The sequence below is a fragment of the Mesoplodon mirus genome (assembly GCF_964341445.2).
Source record: "Mesoplodon mirus genome assembly, chromosome: 8".
In the NCBI taxonomy this organism is placed as follows: domain Eukaryota; kingdom Metazoa; phylum Chordata; class Mammalia; order Artiodactyla; family Ziphiidae; genus Mesoplodon; species Mesoplodon mirus.
In genome coordinates this window covers 9,219,982-9,239,809 of record NC_138984.1, presented here as the reverse complement: position 1 = coordinate 9,239,809, position 19,828 = coordinate 9,219,982, and the positions used below count along the sequence as shown (strand labels likewise).

The following is a 19,828-nucleotide window of genomic DNA, read 5'->3' as shown; positions in this document are numbered from 1 at the left end:
CCATATCCTCAAGTCCATTCTCTAGTAGGTCTGCGTCTTTATCCCTGTCTTGCCCCTAGGTTCTTCAGGACCATTTTTTTTTTTCTTAGATTCCATATACATGTGTTAGCATATGGTATTTGTTTTTCTCTTCTTACTTCACTCTGTACGACAGACTCTAAGTCCATCCACCTCACTACAAATAGCTCAATTTTGTTTCCTTTTGTTGCTAATATTCCATTTATATATGTGCCACATGTCCTTTATTCATTCATCTGTTGATGGACACTTAGGTTGTTTCCATGTCCTGACTATTGTAAATAGAGCTGCAATGAACATTGTGGTACATGACTCTTTTTGAATGATGGTTTTCTCAGGGTATATGCCCTGTAGTGGGATTGCTGGGTTGTATTGGTAGTTCTACTGTTTTTTTTTTTTTGCGGTACGTGGGCCTCTCACTGTTGTGGCCTCTCCCGTTGTGGAGCACAGCCTCTGGATGCACAGGCTCAGCGGCCATGGCTCACGGGCCCAGCCACTCCGTGGCATGTGGGATCTTCCCGGAGGGGGGCACGAACCCTGCATCAGCAGGCGAACTCTCAACCACTGCGCCACCAGGGGAGCCCCTACTGTTAGTTTTTTAAGGAACCTCCATACTGTTCTCCATAGTGGCTGTATCAACCTACATTCCCACCAACAGTGCAAGAGGGTTCCCTTTTCTCCACACCCTCTCCAGCACTTATCGTTTGTAGATTTTTTGATGATGGCCATTCTGACTGGTGTGAGGTGATACCTCATTGTAGTTTTGATTTGCCTTTCTCTAATGATTAGTGATGTTGAGCATCCTTTCATGTGTTTGTTGGAAATATGTATATCTTCTTTGGAGAAATGTGTATTTAGGTCTTCAGCCCATTTTTGGATTGGGTTGTTTGTTTTTTTGCTATTGAGCTACATGAGCTGCTTGTAAATTTTGGAGATTAATCCTTTGTCAGTTGCTTCATTTGCAAATATTTTCTCCCATTCTGAGGGTTGTCTTTTTGTCTTATGTTTTCCTTTGCTGTGCAAAAGCTTTTAAGTTTAATGAAGTCCCATTTGTTTATCTTTGTTTTTATTTCCATTTCTCTAGGAGGTGGGTCAACAAGGATCTTGCTGTGATTTATGTCATGGAGTTTTCTGCCTATGTTTTCCTCTAAGAGTTTGATGGTTTCTGGCCTTACATTTAGGTCTTTAATCCATTTTGAGTTTATTTTTGTGTATGGTGTTAGGGAGTGTTCTAGTTTCATTCTTTTACATGTCCCTGTCCAGTTTTCCCAGCACCACTTATTGAAGAGGCTGTCTTTTCTCCACTGTATATTCTTGCCTCCTTTATCAAAGATAAGGTGACCATATGTGCGTGGGTTTATCTCTGGGCTTTCTATCCTGTTCCATTGATCTATATTTCTGTTTTTGTGCCAGTACCATACTGTCTTGATTACTGTAGCTTTGTAGTATAGTCTGAAGTCAGGGAGCCTGATTCCTCCAGCTCCATTTTTCGTTCTCAAGATTGCTTTGGCTATTCAGGGTCTTTTGTGTTTATATACAAATTGTGAGTTTTTTTGTTCCAGTTCTGTGAAAAATGCCAGTGGTAGTTTGATAGGGATTGCGGTGAATCTGTAGATTGCTTTGGGTAGTAGAGTCATTTTCACAATATTGATTCTTCCAACCCAAGAGCATGGTATATCTCTCCATCTATTTGTATCATCTTTAATTTCTTTCATCATGTCTTATAATTTTCTGCATACGGGTCTTCTGTTTCCTTAGGTAGGTTTATTCCTACGTATTTTCTTCTTTTTGTTGCAATGGTAAATGGGAGTGTTTTCTTAATTTCACTTTCAGATTTTTCATCATTAGTGTATAGGAATGCCAGAGATTTCTGTTCATCAGTTTTGTATCCTGCTACTTTACCAAATTCATTGATTAGCTCTGGTAGTTTTCTGGCAGCATCTTTAGTATTCTCTATGTATAGTATCATGTCATCTGCAAACAGTGACAGCTTTACTTCTTCTTTTCCAATTTGGATTCCTTTCTTTTTCTTCTCTTGTTGCTGTGGCTAAAACTTCCAAAACTATGTTGAATAATAGTGGTGAGAGTGGACAACCTTGTCTTCTTCCTGATCTTAGTGAAAATGGTTCAGTTTTTCGCCAATGAGGACGATGTTGGCTGTGGGTTCATCATATATGGCCTTTATTAATGTTGAGGTATGTTCCCTCTATGCCTACTTTCTGGAGGGTTTTTATCATAAATCGGTGTTGAATTTTGTCGAAAGCTTTCTCTGCATCTATTGAGATGATCATATGGTTTTTCTCCTTCAATTTGTTAATATGGTGTATCACATTGATTGATTTGCATATATTGAAGAATCCTTGCATTCCTGGGATAAACCCCACTTGATCATGGTGTATGATCCTTTTAATGTGCTGTTGGATTCTGTTTGGTAGTATTTTGTTGAGGATTTTTGCATCTATGTTCATCAGTGATATTGGCAAAAAAAACCCCAAAGTTAGCAGAAGGAAAGAAATCATAAAGATCAGATCAGAAATAAATAAAAAAGAAATGAAGGAAACAATAGCAAAGATCAATAAAACTAAAAGCTAGTTCTTTGAGAAGATAAACAATATTGATAAACCATTAGCCAGACTCATCAAGAAAACAAGGTAGAAGACTCAAATCAACAGAATTAGAAATGAAAAAGGAGAAGTAACAACTGACCCTGCAGAAATACAAAGGATCATGAGAGATTACTACAAGTGACTATATGCCATAAAATGGACAACCTGGAAGAAATGGACAAATTCTTAGAAGTGCACAACCTGCCAAGACTGAATCAGGAAGAAATAGAGAATATGAACAGACCAATCAGAAGCACTGAAATTGAAACTGTGATTAAAAATCTTCCAACACACAAAAGCCCAGGACCAGATGGCTTCACAGGTGAATTCTATCAAACATTTAGAGAAGAGCTAACACCTACCCTTCTCAAACTGCTCCAAAATATAGCAGAGGGAGGAACACTCCCAAACTCATTGTATGAGGCCACCATCATCCTGATACCAAAACCGGACAAAGATGTCACAAAGAAAGGGAGACAGCTTTCTGATCTGGTCCTGATGATCCTGCATTTGGCTCCATCTCACCTCTCATCTCAGTAAACAAGCCTCTAAGGACGGAAGCCTGAGGGTGAGGCCTGTGTGGAGTTCTCCTGCATCTATTAGGTCACTGCTAGTAAATGTGAGCAAACTCGGGAAGTTGGCTAGAAGTAATCAATCAAAGAACAAAGGGAGGGGGCTTCCCTGGTGGCGCAGTGGTTGAGAGTCCGCCTGCCAATGCGGGGGACATGGGTTCGTGCCCCGGTCTGGGAAGATCCCACATGCCGCTGAGTGGCTGGGCCCGTGAGCCATGGCCGCTGAGCCTGCGCTCCGCAACAGGAGAGGCCACAACAGTGAGAGGCCCGCGTACCGCAAAAAAAAAAAAAAAAAAAAAAGAACAAAGGGAGGGACTTCCCTGGCGGTCCAGTGGTTAAGACTTCGAGCTTCCAATGCATGGGGCCCAGGTGGGATCCCTGGTGAGGGAACTAAGATCCCACATGCTGCACGGTGGGGGTGGGGAAAGAACAGAGGGAGTTCATAGAGATAAAAAGCCTGGTGGAGGAAATGAAAAGAACAAGGAAAAGCAGAATGGAAAAAACCCCAGTGAGCGATTGGGAAGACTAAGTACAGGGGTTCTTACAGAACATGGAGAAAAGGCACAGGGTGAAACTATGCCTGCAAAGACACGGCCTGCGGAGAAGGCCGGAGCTCTATGATTTGTACACAAGGGGCCTGGCGGGGGATGGAGTGGCTGGAGGAGAAGCGCTAGTTAAGGGACTAGTAAAAGCAGCACACACATTCTATTGTTTATTTTCACTACAACCTGTAACAAAAGGAAGGCAATGGCAATGATCCGCATTTTATAGACGGGGGACTCAGGTGCAGATTTGGAGAGAGAATTCCTGGTGGTCGCCACACTGTGTGAGACGGAGCTAGCACTGGAATCCGGACGTGCCGGCCCCTAGTCTCGTGCTCTTTCCATGCCATCAGAAACACCGCAACGAGACTCCACATCATATGACGAATAACAGCACAGAGACACGTTAAATCTGAAGTCACAGTCCGGGTGGAGGTGCTAAGGAGACAGGAAAAGCTGATGCAGATGGAGAGCTCTCAGCCTTTGCCTGGACTCTTTGCTTCCTACTTGTGTTTCCTAAAAACACCAGGAGGTTTTTTTTTTTTTTTTTTTTTTCAGTGTAACGGACAAAGGACTTGGGATTAAAACACCTAGGTTGATTTTAGTTCATGCAAGTCTTTTATGCTCTAATTGAATCTGGAAAATGGATAGAAAAATACCTCTTTGAGGATTAAATGGCAACGTGTGGAACAAAGTGCTTTGCCAACTGTAAAGTGATGTAAACACTTATATATTGTTGGCAGGGCCTCTGCATATGGCAGTGTGGGATGTGCACTGAGTAAGGATTTCCCCTTTACGGTGGGAGGGTGGGGAGCTCCTAGTCACATCAGAGCTGTAATCCATTTGCACACTTCCTACGTTCTTCCAGCAGAGGGCGGCAAAGGGCCTGGTCTCAAGAATCAGCTCTGACAGGCGTAGGTCAAGTGTATGGTGGAAAGGGCACTTTTTCAATTTCATGAAGTTCACTTATGCGTCAGTGGAGGCCCTGATACTGGTATTCATACTTGATGAGAAAGAATGAATAATGTATTGATTTGACAGCTATTTAAGCACAAACTGCAAGGCACAGAGGAGTCATCGAGCAATGAGCAAGATGGACCCATGTTCTGACCTCATTTGAGTTTCGCTCAGTGAACAGGATGTACACAGGCAGCTAATTACACTTGTGATAAAACAGAAACAGACTCACAGTCTTAGAGAACGAACTTATGGTTACCAGGGGGGAAGGGTCGGGGGGAAGGGATAGTTCTGGAGTTTGGGATTGACATTAACATGCTGCTATATTTAAAATGGATAACCTAGAGACTGTCATACAGAGTGAAGTAAGTCAGAAAGAGAAAAACAAATACCCTAAGCTAACACATATATATAGAATCTAAAAAAAAAAAAAAAAGGTTCTGAGGAACCTAGGGGCAGGACAGGAATAAAGATACAGACGTAGAGAATGGACCTGAGGACAGGGGAAGGGGGAAGGGTAAGCTGGGACGAAGTGAGTGAGTGGCATGGACATATATACACTACCAAACATAAAATATATAGCTAGAGGGAAGCAGCCACATAGCACAGGGAGATCAGCTTGGTGCTTTGTGACTACCTAGAGGGGTGGGATAGGGAGGGTGGGAGGGAGACGCAAGAGGGAGGGGATATGGGGATATATGTATATGTATAGCTGATTCACTTTGTTATAAAGCAGAAACTAACACACCATTGTAAAGCAATTATACTCCAATAAATATGTTAAAATAAATAAATTAAAAAAAATAAAATGGATAACCAACAAGAACCTACTGTATAGAACAGGGAACTCTGCTCAATATTATCTAACAACCTAAATGAGAAAAAAATTTGAAAAAGAACAGATACATGTGTATGTATACCTAACTGAATCACTTTGCTGTACAGTAGAAGTTAACACAACATTGTAAGCCAACTATATTCAGTAAAATAAATTTAAAAAAAAAGAGATCTGATACTATCAGAAACAAATGATACCTGTGACAAGTGCCACCAAGAAAAAATACCCTGCCTGCTGGGTCAGAGAAGGCTTTGTTCAAGGTGAGCCAGAGGCTGTGTAGCAAAGGAGGAAGGAGGGTGAGGGGGTTGGCTTTGGAGGCGGAGTGTGTGAAGGAGGGAGGAGACATACTGAGCAGGCCCTGAGAAGGATGGAGGGTGAAGCGTTCATGTCAAAGTGACGATGCTCAGAGAAATCAGGCTGCTGGCGACCCTTGGGGCTCTGGGTAGGGATTGGAATATGGGTGTGGATTATGTTCTATTTCTTGACCTGGGTGCTGGGTACATGTGGGCTTTTCCTTTGTGTTCATTCCTGAAGCTGTGCAGTATGTACATGCATTTTCCCACAAGCACGGTGCACCAGCGCTCCTCGAGATGCCGGCCTGCGATGAGACAGGAATCTGACCAGAATAGAAATCAATGCGCTGCTGTTTCCACCGGGGTCTTGCTATGAAACCAGTGTGCTCAGAGTCACAGCTGATTTACAAGCTGCTGATTTTTGCAGACCTGCAGCGAGCAGGCTTGTAGATGTCACCAGTGTGTGGACCCCAGATTGGGTAGCACCAGTTATACTTCAGTAATAAGTTAATGGGGAAAAAAGGCCAGTGTGGCTGGCGTCTAAAGAGGGAAGGGAGAGTGACAAGAGATAATGCCCAAGAAGTATGTTATAAAAGCAGACGGAGGGACGTCCCGGTTGGCACAGTGGCTAAGACTCCAAGCTCCCAATGCAGGGGGCCCGCGTTCGATCCCTGGTCAGGGAACTAGATCCCACATTCATGCCGCAACTAGTAGTTCTTGTGCCACAACTAAGGAGTCCGCAAGCTGCAACTAAGGAACCTGCCTGCCGTAACTAACACCCAGCGCAACCAAATAAATGAATAAATAAATATTTTAAAAATATGGCAATTCTTAAAAAAAAAAAGAAGGAAAATGAGTTCAAGGAGAGGAGGAGGAGGGGAAGGAGAAGGAGGGAGAGGAGGACTGTGTCCCCAAGAGACACACCAGAGCGCAGAGGGGCAGAAGCAACGGGGTGCTCACCCCCAGAGACCAGGCGTGCACCCCTGACCAACACAGCAGGCCAGGGCCCTGGGGAGCCTGAGGGCGGGGCCCCGCCTCTCACTTACTTACCCTTTATGGGAATATTTCTCTGACGACTTTTTGTTGCACTTGAACAGACATCTTTTATCCTTTTCTTTTCTAAAAAGAAAACAATTAATAGTCATTTATAACTGGAAACATAGATTTACGTGCTTTCTATGTCACTATCTCAAAGTAATTTTTTCTGTCTTTCTACCAGTTTGGAGAGCAAGAGAGACAGGAGTCCTTACGAAAGAAAAATTATAGCATTGACCAAAAAAAATATAGCAAGCTCCAGGTAATAGATGGGAAGGTTAAAAGTATTACAGAAGCCAAATTTTCACAAATTAATATATATTAATATAACATATAACAATATTTTATATATATATAAGTATATATATATTTATATATATAATATATAAATATATATTATATATTTATATATATTATATATACTTATATATATTATATATACTTATATATATAATATATATATATACTTAATACAAATACTAGAAGTAAATAAAGGATGTAGCCTTATAAATATTACATAGAAAGGGCTTTTTAAGGCAGAAGTACAGGGCATAAAGCAGTGATTCTCAATGATGGGTGATTTTGCCCCCAGAGGATATCTGGAAATGTTAGGAAATCTTTTTTGCCAGACTGGGAGGTGGGCGCTACCGCCATCTGATGGATGGACACCAGGGATGCTGCTGAACGTGTTACAATGCATAGCACAGCCTCTGCAACCAAGAATTAACTGGCCCCAAATAACAACAGTGCAAAAGTTGAGAAACTCTGACATAAACCATACTGGAAAAAATAAACTGATGTGCCTATATCTAAATATTAAAGGCTCTCGGGAATTCCCTGGCGGTCCAGTGGTTAGGACTCCGTGCTTTCACTGCCGTGGGCCCAGGTTCAATCCCTTGTCCGGGAATTAAGATCCCACAAGCCACACAGCATGGCCAAAAAAACCCAAAAACATCTAAACCCTCCACAGCCAAAAACTTCTCAAGTAAGTTAAAAGACAAAAACAAAATAAGAAAATTGCAGCAACAAGGGGTTAATCTCCCAAATTGATTAAACAACAAAAAAAGAAGAGTCATATATAAAAATAGACAAATATGAACAGGGGACCTTCAAAAGAAAACATTCTGAAGAAAAATTTATTTAAAAAACAGGCATCTTAGTAAATATAGGCTAGATAATGCTGTAGTCATTTATGATCCTCCTAAATCTCAATGGTTTATCATAGGCGTCAGCAAACTACGGCCCAAGGGCCAAGTCAGCCCAATGCCTGTTTTTTTCTTTTTTAATAAATTTATTTATTTTTTATTTTTATTTTTGGCTGCTTTGGGTCTTTGTTGCTATGCATGGGCTTCCTCTGGTTGCGGCGAGCAGGGGCTACTCTTCGTTGTGGTGCACAGGCTTCTCATTGTAGTGACTTCTCTTGTTGCGGAGCATGGGCTCTAGGCGTGTGGGCTTCAGTAGTTGCGGCACATGGGCTCAGTAGTTGTGGCTCGCGGGCTCTAGAGCACAGGCTCATTAGTTGGGGCGCACGGAATTAGTTGCTCTGCAGCATGTGGGATCTTCCCAGGCCAGGGCTTGAACCCGTGTCCCCTGCATTGGCAGGCGGATTCTTAACCACTGTGCCACCAGGGAGGTCTCCAATGCCTGTTTTGGTATTAATGTTTTATTAGAGCACAGACAGGCCCACTTGTTTATATTTTTGTCTCTGCTGCTTTCACGCTACAATGGCAGCGTTAAATAGTTGCAGTAGAGACTTCATGGCCAGCAAAGCCTAAATTATTCACTCTCTGGCCCTTTTTAGAAAAAGTTCTTCAAGCTTTGGCTTGGAAGTAGCCCTCTCACTTCCACCCATACTTCTTTGGCCAAGTCACGAGGCCATTCCTGAGTCCACAGGGCAGGGGTGTGTGACCTTCTGAGATGCTGGTGAGCAGTACTGTGACCTTCCAAACTGGAGGACTATCATTCTTGGCCTTTATGTTCGACAAACAGAAAAGTCTTGTTATTTCTGGTGTTCGTGAAGATGTAGGGAAGAGGGTGTCCAAACCGCATTCATGGGAGTCTAAACTGGCAACAGTCTGATCATCAGTATGGGATTCGTTTATTTTATTATTTTATTTTTTGGCCTTGACGCTTGTGGGATTTTATTTCCCCAGCCAGGGACTGAACCCGGGCCCTCTGGAGTGAGAGCACAGAGCCGGACCTCCAGGGAATTCCCAGTGTGGGATAATTTTAAATATGCAGACCCACTGACCAATCTACTTCACTTCCAGAAATAAAACATTAAGAGATAAAACAGAGAATGTGCCCACTTCGACGTCTGATGCCACTCCCGTCACTGGATCAGCCCGAATCAGAGAGGAGCCCCCAGACTCCGTGGAGCAGAGGTGGCTCTGCTGATAGAAATGTAAACAGTAGACCCCGGGGAGTGGGGATGGGGTTCTGCAGGGCACAGCTGAGGCGACCTGCACTCTGAGAGCGCGGTTACCTCTCCCAGCAGCCGCCCCCAGACCAACAGACTCTCGCTCTGTCTTCACGCCCATTCATCCGCCCCCTCCCTCCTTCTACTACTAACTTTACGCATCTGCGTCCCCCTGTGCCTGCTCCATGGGAGCCCCTCCCACACGGAGCATCCAGGTGACAAATTCCATCGCCAGCCTTACCCTTTTCTGCAGGCTTTGGGGCACGTTTAGCCCTTGCTTTCTGGGCCCGTGTCATGACTTCCGAACTTCTGGTTGAGTCGGCCTTCCTTTCAGTCACCTGATCTACCACTTGGAGCATCTCTTGGGTTCTGCGTCCAGGTAAGGCTGACCCTGGGCCAAAGAACGATTTGTGAAGAGTTTTCATTGGGGTCCCAATGGCCCTCCTCCTCCCCGAAGCTTCTCGCACTCCCAGGGGCCTCACTTTGAGATCTCTGTACCCACTGCTTCACTTCTATCTTGCTATTTCTCCATAATGACTCCTCTCTTCTCTTGTGGGTATCTTTCTTTCTCCCCCAAACTAACTTCTCTTTCTGACTATTAATTACATGTGTATCGATGAGAATCTAAGCTCCATGAGGGCAGGGAGTTTTCTGTTTTGCTCACTGCTGAGTCCTCAGAGCCTAGGACATGTGCCAATGCACCCCTCAACTCAATTCATCTCTGTGGAATGAATGTGTAACAGGCAGCATATTTTAGAAAATATTCAAATTATGTATTTTTCACCCTTAAACATTGTAATGTCCAGGGTTCCCTAATTATTAAATCAATACATTTCAGGGAAGAGGCAGATGCTGGCTAGATCTGAGAAGAAACTGCTCAGCTGAGGCCATTTTGGAGAAGCTACACTAAAGCTTGAAACACAAATTTGTTGAAAGAGATTTCTTTGTTTCAAAAATTACCTTTATATACCCACAGGAGAAGCTTAGAGGTCTGACTGTCAAGTTTTCCTAGAAGTCGTTGGTGGAGAGAACTCAGCATATGACAAGGAGACAGTGGCGTTGGGGACTGAGAGAAAGTGACAAGAGGAGGAGAAGGGCGATCAAGGAGGTCCTAGTCCCCTCCCAGGTCAAACCCCAAGATTGAGGGGTGTTGGAAACAAAGAGAAAAATTCGGGGAATGTCCAAAGCAGTGGAACGCATGTCATGATTCATGTTTGGGGGCTGACAGGAGATTCCCTCTCAGGGTGCTGCATTCAAGGGCTGGAAATCCAAGGGAATCCCCACCAACTGGCACACCTTGAACTAAAGCAAAAAGAATGAGAAAGGAGAGGGGAAGAGGAAGAGAATGCAGAGGAGAAGGAGAAAAGGTGATGAGCACAAAAAGGAATAAAGCAGAAGATCCAGAAGAATGCAGAGTTACATACAGTTTTGTTTCTTATACTGCAAATAACATGATTTTCATGCATGGAGTCAATGCATGCTAAGCATCGCTTCAGGTGGTTTTGAACACTCAGTGACGACAAATCTAACTCCAGTTTGGGATTGAGAGTCTGAATCCTGCCTGCACATTCAGGTTTGCTTTGTCTATTCTTCCTGGCTCTGAACTTGCACTGGACACAGTCCTAATCTCAAAATTGACTGATGCCTCCTGTCCACCTCCACCCCATTCCTTCCCAATGATAAGAGAAAAGAAGCCTGTTGGAATCAACATAGTTCTCCTTTTGTGAGGAGGAGCCTTTGATGGGCTGACTTAGGGGTCGAGATGGGGCTGGCTGTGCTCTAGTGACACCCGGGTGGCCGTGTGGCTGGAGAGAAGAACCCTGATGAACACTAAGAAGAACCCTGATGAACACAACTTCACCCTTCTTGCTTACCTCTTGGGAGACTCTTTTTCTGTCTTTTTTTTGAACTTGAACAGCTATGTATTTTTCTCTTCCTTTCTAAAACAGAAAAGAAAATAATCTCTTATGGCTATATATATTGATCTACAAGCTTGAAATGTCAATACTTTTTAAGTAAATTTTTTTTCTATCTTCCCATCACTTTTGGGGAGGCAAGAAAACCAGGAGACCTATGTGAAGAAAGTACTCGGAAATGAAAAAGGATTGAATAAAGAAGTAATAGAGATATACTAAATTATATTAAAATATATCATTTTCTAATTAATAACCAGTTTTTTCAAGACTAGAATATAGAGAGAGATTGTTATAAGCCATAGATATAAAAGATCTTCTTAGCCAAAGAAGGAAGGTGCTTAGCCAAGGACCCAAATTGTAAAGGCAAAAGATGAACAAATTTGACTGCTTAAAAATTTTAAATGCCCATACGTCAAAAAACATCCACACAATATTAAAACAAAAAAGGGGAAAACTGCAATATATGTAACGTTAGGGGGTTACTGTCCTTAATAGATAAAGCAAAAGATGAATAGTACACTAGGAAAGTAGGCAAAAAGCATAAATTGGAAGTGCTAAAAGAGGAAATACACGACACATTTATTTTAAAAGTGTCTTTTTTAAAGTTTTTTTTTGATGTGGACCATTTTTTTAACATCTTTTTCAATTTGTTACAATATTGCTTCTGTTTTATGTTTTAGGGTTTTTTTTGGCCCCGAGGCATGTGGGATCTTAGCTCCCCGACAAGGGATCGAACCTGCACCCCCTGCACTGGAAAGAGAAGTCTTAACCACTCGACTGCCAGGGACATCGCTAAAAAGCATCTTCAGACCACCAATAATCCCTTGAAAATGTATTGTTTAGTTTTAATTATACCCAAACTTTTAAAAAGTTTTATCATCTCTGGGTTGATGAGGATGTAGTTAATGAACACTTGTGTGTTATTAAAGGAAATGTAAACAAATACATTTTCTGGAGAACAGTTTGGTAACAAATATGAAATTTAAGATATATAGACTCTAACCAAGTAATCTCGCATTTAGAAATTAATTCTGAGGAAATTACTGGACACATGTGCAAAGATACCAACACACACAATATGATTTCTATTTTCAGATAACAGCTGGATATAGCCTAACTTACTACCAATAGGTTATTATTGAAACAAATTGTTAATCACACAATAATAAAAAAAGGTGTTTAAAAGTGTTTATAGGATGGACTAGGTAGTATGAGCATGTATATATATACATAAAGAATGTATACATATAAAGATACATATATATGGGAATGTATGTGTTTTTGTAAGGTATAAAAATAAGGTGGGGGAAGGAGATTAAATAGGTATTTAAATTCCTGATTAATAACATTCTGTACCGTTTGGAGATTTTATGAGGAACATTGTATCGGGCAGGGCAGGAGAGGCTGTGCTGCAGTACAAGCAAAACCAAATCTTGGTGGCTTAACATACAACAGTGTATTTCTCTGTCTTGCAGAGTTCTCTGCAGGACGCAGACGGGGTCTCCAGGGCAGCTGTCCGCTGTGAGTGGTGCTGAGATCCACACTGTTTGGCCTTTTGTGACCTCCCTCTTCCACACACTTCTATAATCGGGGGAAGAAGGTGTGAAGAGCTAAGCAGTATCTCGTGCGTTTTGACTCAGGAGTGACACCCATCTCACCAGCTCCTTGGTCAGAACTAGTCTCATGGCCCTGTCTCCTGCGAGGAGCTGGGAAATGCAGCTTTCCAAGTGTCTGGGAAGAGGGGAGGAGAACCGGAAAGAGTGGAGAGCGGTAGTACCGCCCACCACACAGTGTGCAGGGCTGGTTGTTCCTCTTTCTCCGTTCTTCCCTTTTCCTTAGTAGTAAAGCTGCTGATTTCGAGCTGGATACTTGTCCTTCTAAAATAAAGACTGCACTACCAAGCCTCCTTTGCAGTCAGGTGTGACCATGTAACTAGTCCTGGCAATGAAATGGTAACAATTACTAAATGCAACATACAGAGGGTGTCCTTGGGAGAGGAGGCATGCCTCTCCTTGACCTTGCCTCTTTCCTTTGGATGGAATGCACACTGGCTGGCTGGACCCCAGTGAAGGGGATGCTGCATGCTGAGGATGAGGGAGCAACAGCCAGAATGAGCTGCGTATGGCACGAGCCCTGACCACCTACTTCTGTACGAGAGAGAACTAAGCGCTCTAATTTCAGCCACTATTTTTGGGGGGATGATGCGGTTTTATGTCACACACAGCAAGCTAATTCCAAAGGCTACAGCATATTGCTTTTATAGTATGAAAAAATTTCTATGTTGAAAGAAGCACACATCTGTAAAAAAGCACACATCTTTTTCTGGCTTAGATGTCTTTTGTAGCCCAAAGGGCATAAAAACCAATAAAAATAATATCAAACCCACCCTAATAGAGACCAAATAAGTTCTTTACACTTATGTTTTTCCCCAGGAGATTCTGCCAAAGGCAGTTTGCTTCCCTTATCCATGGGATCTAGAAGGTATGAGAAAGAAACTGATTTTTAAATAAGCAATCTTGAAAAACCATATGATCATCTCAATAGATGCAGAGAAAGCTTTCGACAAAATTCAACACCCATTTATGATAAAAACCCTGCAGAAAGTAGGCATAGAGGGAACTTTCCTCAACATAATAAAGGCCATATATGACAAACCCACAGCCAACATTGTCCTCAATGGTGAAAAACTGAAACCATTTCCACTAAGATCAGGAGCAAGACAAGGCTGCCCACTCTCACCACTCTTATTCAACCTAGTTTTGGAAGTTTTAGCCACAGCAATCAGAGAAGAAAAGGAAATAAAAGGAATCCAAATTGGAAAAGAAGAAGTAAAGCTGTCACTGTTTGCAGATGACGTGATACTATACATAGAGAATCCTAAAGATGCTACCAGAAAACTACTAGAGCTAATCAATGCATTTGGTAAAGTTGCAGGATACAAAATTAATGCACAGAAATCTCTGGCATTCCTGTACACTAATGATGAAAAATCTGAAAATGAAATCGAGAAAACACTCCCATTTACCATTGCAACAAAAAGAAGAAAATATCTAGGAATAAACCTACCTAAGGAGACAAAAGACCTGTATGCAGAAAATTATAAGACACTGATGAAAGAAATTAAAGATGATACAAATAGATGGAGAGATATACCATGCTCCTGGATTGGAAGAGTCAATATTGTGAAAATGACTCTACTACCCAAAGCAATCTACAGATTCAATGCAATCCCTATCAAATTACCACTGGCATTTTTCACAGAACTAGAACAAAAAATTTCAAAATTTGTTTGGAGAAACAAAAGACCCCGAATAGCCAAAGCAATCTTGAGAACGAAAAACAGAGCTGGAGGAATCAGGCTCCCTGACTTCAGACTATACTACAAAGCTACAGTAATCAAGACAGTGTGGTACTGGCACAAAAACAGAAAGATAGATCAATGGAACAGGATAGAAAGCCCAGAGATAAACCCACGCACATATGGTCAACTTATCTTTGATAAAGGAGGCAGGAATGTACAGTGGAGAAAGGACAGCCTCTTCAGTAAGTGGTGCTGGGAAAACTGGACAGGGACATGTAAAAGTATGAGATTAGATCATTCCCTAACACCATACACAAAAATAAGCTCAAAATGGATTAAAGACCTAAATGTAAGGCCAGAAACTATCAAACTCTTAGAGGAAAACATAGGCAGAACACTCTATGACATAAATCACAGCAAGATCCTTTTGGACCCACCTCCTAGAGAAATGGAAATAAAAACAAAGATAAACAAATGGGACCTAATGAAACTTCAAAGCTTTTGCACAGCAAAGGAAACCATAAAGAAGACCAAAAGACAACCCTCAGAATGGGAGAAAATATTTGCAAATGAAGCAACTGACAAAGGACTAATCTCCAAAATTTATAAACAGCTCATGCAGCTCAATAGCAAAAAAACAAACAACCCAATCCAAAAATGGGCAGAAGACTTAAACAGGCATTTCTCCAAAGAAGATATACAGACTGCCAACAAACACATGAAAGAGTGCTCAACATCATTAATTATTAGAGAAATGCAAATCAAAACTACAATGAGATATCATCTCACACCAGTCAGAATGGCCATCATCAAGAAATCTAGAAACAATAAATGCTGGAGAGGGTGTGGAGAAAAGGGAACACTCTTGCACTGCTGGTGGGAATGTGAATTGGTACAGCCACTATGGAGAACAGTATGGAGGTTCCTTAAAAAACTAAAAATAGAACTACTATATGACCCAGCAATCCCACTACTGGGCATATTCCCTGAGAAAACCATAATTCAAAAAGAGACATATGTACCAAAATGTTCATTGCAGCTCTATTCACAATAGCCCAGAGCTGGAAACAACCTAAGTGTCCATCATCGGATGAATGGGTAAAGAAGATGTGGCACATATATACAATGGAATATTACTCAGCCATAAAAAGAAATGAAATTGAGCTATTTGTAATGAGGTGGATGGACCTAGAGTCTGTCATACAGAGTGAAGTAAGTCAGAAAGAGAAAGACAAATACTGTACGCTGACACATATATATGGAATTTAAGGGAAAAAAATGTCATGAAGAACATAGGGGTAAGACAGGAATACAGACACAGACCTACTAGAGAATGGACTTGAGGATATGGGGAGGGGGAAGGGTAAGCTGTGACAAAGTGAAAGAGTGGCATGGACATATATACACTACCAAACGTAAGGTAGATAGCTAGTGGGAAGCAGCCGCATAGCACAGGGAGATCAGCTCGGTGCTTTGTGACCGCCTGGAGGGGTGGGATAGGGAGGGTGGGAGGGAGACGCAAAAGGGAGGGGATATGGGAACATATGTATATGTATAACTGATTAAATTTGTTATAAAGCAAAAAATAAAAAAAATAAAAATAAAAAAATAAAAAAAAAGGCATACCGTTTGAAAAAATGCAGATGATAGAATTATCACTGTAGAAAATTCTGAAGACTCTAAAAGGGCATTGCTAGAACTAATGATTGAGCTTTGCAACATTATAGGACACAAGGCCAATATACAATATCAAATTTTTATGTGCTAGAAATGAACAATTCAAAATCAATATCAAAAAGTACCATTTACAACGGCTTTAAAAATTATGAAACACTTATGTATAAATCTTACAAAAACATGTTCAAAAAAAGAAAAAAAGAAGATGTGGCACATATATACAATGGAATATTACTCAGCCATAAAAAGAAACGAAACTGAGCTATTTGTAATGAGGTGGATAGACCTAGAGTCTGTCATACAGAGTGAAGTAAGTCAGAAAGAGAAAGACAAATACCATATGCTAACACATATATATGGAATTAAAAAAAAATGTCATGAAGAACCTAGGGGTAAAATGGGAATAAAGACACAGGCCTACTTGAGAATGGACTTGAGGATATGGGGAGGGGGAAGGGTAAGCTGTGACAAAGCGAAATAGAGGCATGGACATATATACACTACCAAACATAAGGTAGATAGATAGTGGGAAGCAGCCGCAGAGCACAGGGAGATCAGCTCGGTGCTTTGTGGCCGCCTGGAGGGGTGGGATGGGGAGGGTGGGAGGGAGGGAGATGCAAGAGGGAAGGGATGTGGGAACAGATGTATATGTATGACTGATTCACTTTGTTATAAAGCAGAAACTAATAAAAAAAAAAAACCAATTACCATGAAATGTGGATGTGATCCAGTTGTGGACTTAGCCTGTGGATGTGGCTATCGAGAAAATGAGCATATCAATGGACCATTTATCTTGGATAACTGCTGTTTAATCTATTAAATGTTCAGTATAAACTACTTTGTTAACTGTAGTAGAAGTGATCATAAATCATTGTTATGTGTGATTATTACTGAAATATAAAAACTTTAAATTTTTCAAAAAAAATAAAAAATAAATAAGCAATCTTTATGTTTTGTGACCACATTCATTTCAGACAATACTGAGTTGGTAAAGCTTTGACAGTATTATTTCTATCCCTTTCATTATAAAGGAGAATGATGGTTCCTGAAGAGGGTTCTAGGGACCAAGATGCTAGTCCTGTGCCAGCCAGCCTTTATCCACAGGATCTTGGGAAAACCCATTCATCCTTTACATCTCAAGTTTGAATAAATCATTCAACTTTCTCCAAAGGTGGTTGTGAAAATAAAATATATTATTCAGGATAAAATTAGAAATATACATTGTATGAGTCAGAGTAATGCAGGAAAAACTTGTTAAAAATGATAGTTTGTATTTTAGGGCTTCCCTGGTGGCGCAGTGGTTGAGAGTCCGCCTGCTGATGCAGGGGACACGGGTTCGTGCCCCGGTCTGGGAAGATCCCACATGCCGCGGAGCGGCTGGGCCCGTGAGCCATGGCCGTTGAGCCTGCGCGTCTGGAGCCTGTGCTCCGCAACGGGAGAGGCCACAACAGTGAGAGGCCCGCGTACAGCAAAAAAAAACCCCAAAAACAAAACAAAACAAAAAAACTGATAGTTTGTATTTTAATACGGTCAAATGCAATTCATTCTTTTCTGACAATAATTAGATATTTGTCATTTCAAAGTCACATTTGTTCTGTGGGAGTTCTGTGAAGATGTGACACAGTGACTGAATTACCAGCAAACAGAATGCTCTGCTTTTTTCTTCTTTCCAAGGATAACAGTTACAACGTGAGTACGGTAGCCATGGTGAGGACTGAATTAACGTGCACCATTTTTCCAGCGTACGCCCACAACAATGTCAGATGGTCGTGCTCAGTCATAGTATTACATTTGTGTTTATGATGAGCTGTTCTCATCTCAATTTTCACAGAAAGGTCATGTGAGAAACATGGAGATTGGAATCTTAGGAAAAACCTGGATGGCTTGGCACTGCAATAAAGTACCATGAATATACTTAGAGCATGAACACTTGGCAGTGGTACGTTGCCCCAAAATTGGTTCTTGGGGGTGAAAACAACTTACTCCTTTTATATATAAAGCACAAATAAATATATCCGGTACAGAAATGGATATATAATATACTTGTGGTATTGAAATATCCTGGGGGGTAGGGTTCATGATTAGAAAAAAATATCTAAATGGGCTCCCTGGAGCAGTGATCATGAAAAAATGGCTGAGAAACTCTGACTCAGAGTAAAACAGCTCTAAGTTTGGGTTCCTGATGACCATACTGAGAGACTTGCAATCCCCCACCTTTACCATGGGTGAGTCTTGGTGGTGTGCTGGGTGGCTTCTGGGGTCTCTTTCCTTCATCCATCTCTGAAGTGTCATCACTGACCTCTGAAAAAAGAAACAACATTCATCTTATATCTCAGTAAATGCCCTCTGGAAAGTCCATGCGGAATCTCCCAGAGACCCAGGAAAGACCTTGCACACTCTGGAGCTGAAGGCTGGAGGTTCCAGTCCTGATGAGACCCTGTGACTACCTCCTGAGAATAATTCTACCAGTGGTCCTGTCTGCCACTCAGCGGAGGAGCACAGCAAGGCTGGTCAGCAGTGGTTCCTCCAGTAATGGAATGTCCAGTGGGGGGCAGTCATCTGAGCCCCTGGACCAGAGGTTTCGAGGAGTCCCGGCAACACTTTCAGGAGATCTTCAAGGTCAGAATTGTTTTTATAATTAGATGTTCTTTGCCTTTTTTTTGCTATGTTGACTTTTGCACAGATGACACAAGAGCCAAGGCAGGTAAAAATGCTGGTGCCACAGTACACATCAAAGCAATGTCCCCAAACCTTAGAAGGTGGCATTGCATTCTTCACTACCACTTACTCAACATGGAAAAAAAAAAAAGCCAGTTTCATTTAAGAATGTTCTTGCTGAAACGGTTAAAATTATTAATTTAATTAAATGTCTACCCTTAAGGACACATCTTTTTAATAGCATATGTAAAGAACTGGGTAGAACATGTAAAGCAGTTTGCTGCATCTTAAAGTATCATGTTGTCTCAAGACTAACACTCAAGTGATTGCTGGAGCTGCAAGCTCACTGTAAAATTAAGTGAACCAAAATTTTCTAATTGTTTATGATATTATAAAATCTGGCATGAGTAGGAGATCCCCTCAAAACACAAGATAGCATAAGACATTTTATTACAACAGAGTATATGGTCTCAGACTCTATGTTACAACTAACCTTTAAGAAACTATCCCTTGTTGAGTTTTGGTGTAGTATCAAAAGTGAATATCCACAGATATCTCAAAAGACTGTTAAAATACTCCACCTTTTTCAGCTACAGATCTGTGTGAGGCTGGATTTTCTTCCTATGCTTCAACCAAAGCAACAGATCACAACTGACTGAATACAGAAGCAGGGATAAGAGCCCAGCTGTCCTTGATGGTGGAGGTCGGGGAGCGGGGAATAGGTAAAGGAGATTAAGAGGTATTGGGCTGGCCAAAAAGTTTGTTTGGGTTTCCTGTAAGATGTTAAGGAAATACCTGAACAAACTTTTTGGCCAACCCAAAACAAACATCCAGTTATAAAATGAATAAACTATGGGGATATAATATCCAGCATAAGAAATAAGGTCAATAATATTGTAATAACTTTGTATGGGGACAGATTCTTACTAGACTTATTGTGGTGATCATTTCACGGTGTATGCAAATGTCAAACCACTATATAGTGTACCTGAAATT

The 19,828-nt window shown here is 41.4% G+C and overlaps 1 protein-coding gene across 8 annotated transcripts in view; it reads right to left on the bottom strand.

The window, feature by feature from the left end:
• SP110 (SP110 nuclear body protein) overlaps positions 1-19,828 on the bottom strand; it is a 46,782-nt gene that overhangs the window by 11,515 nt on the left and 15,439 nt on the right. For 6 of the 8 annotated variants that reach the window (XM_082631038.1, XM_082631040.1, XM_082631041.1 and 3 more), the window contains 4 exons: positions 18,389-18,475; positions 11,155-11,220; positions 9,522-9,671; positions 6,877-6,945 (listed from right to left, as the gene is read on the bottom strand). In XM_082631038.1, the coding sequence (XP_082487164.1) occupies positions 6,877-6,945; positions 9,522-9,671; positions 11,155-11,220; positions 18,389-18,475 (372 nt within the window). The remainder of the gene's footprint in view (positions 1-6,876; positions 6,946-9,521; positions 9,672-11,154; positions 11,221-18,388; positions 18,476-19,828) is intronic. The other 2 variants (XM_082631039.1, XM_082631043.1) reach the window with 1 other exon arrangement.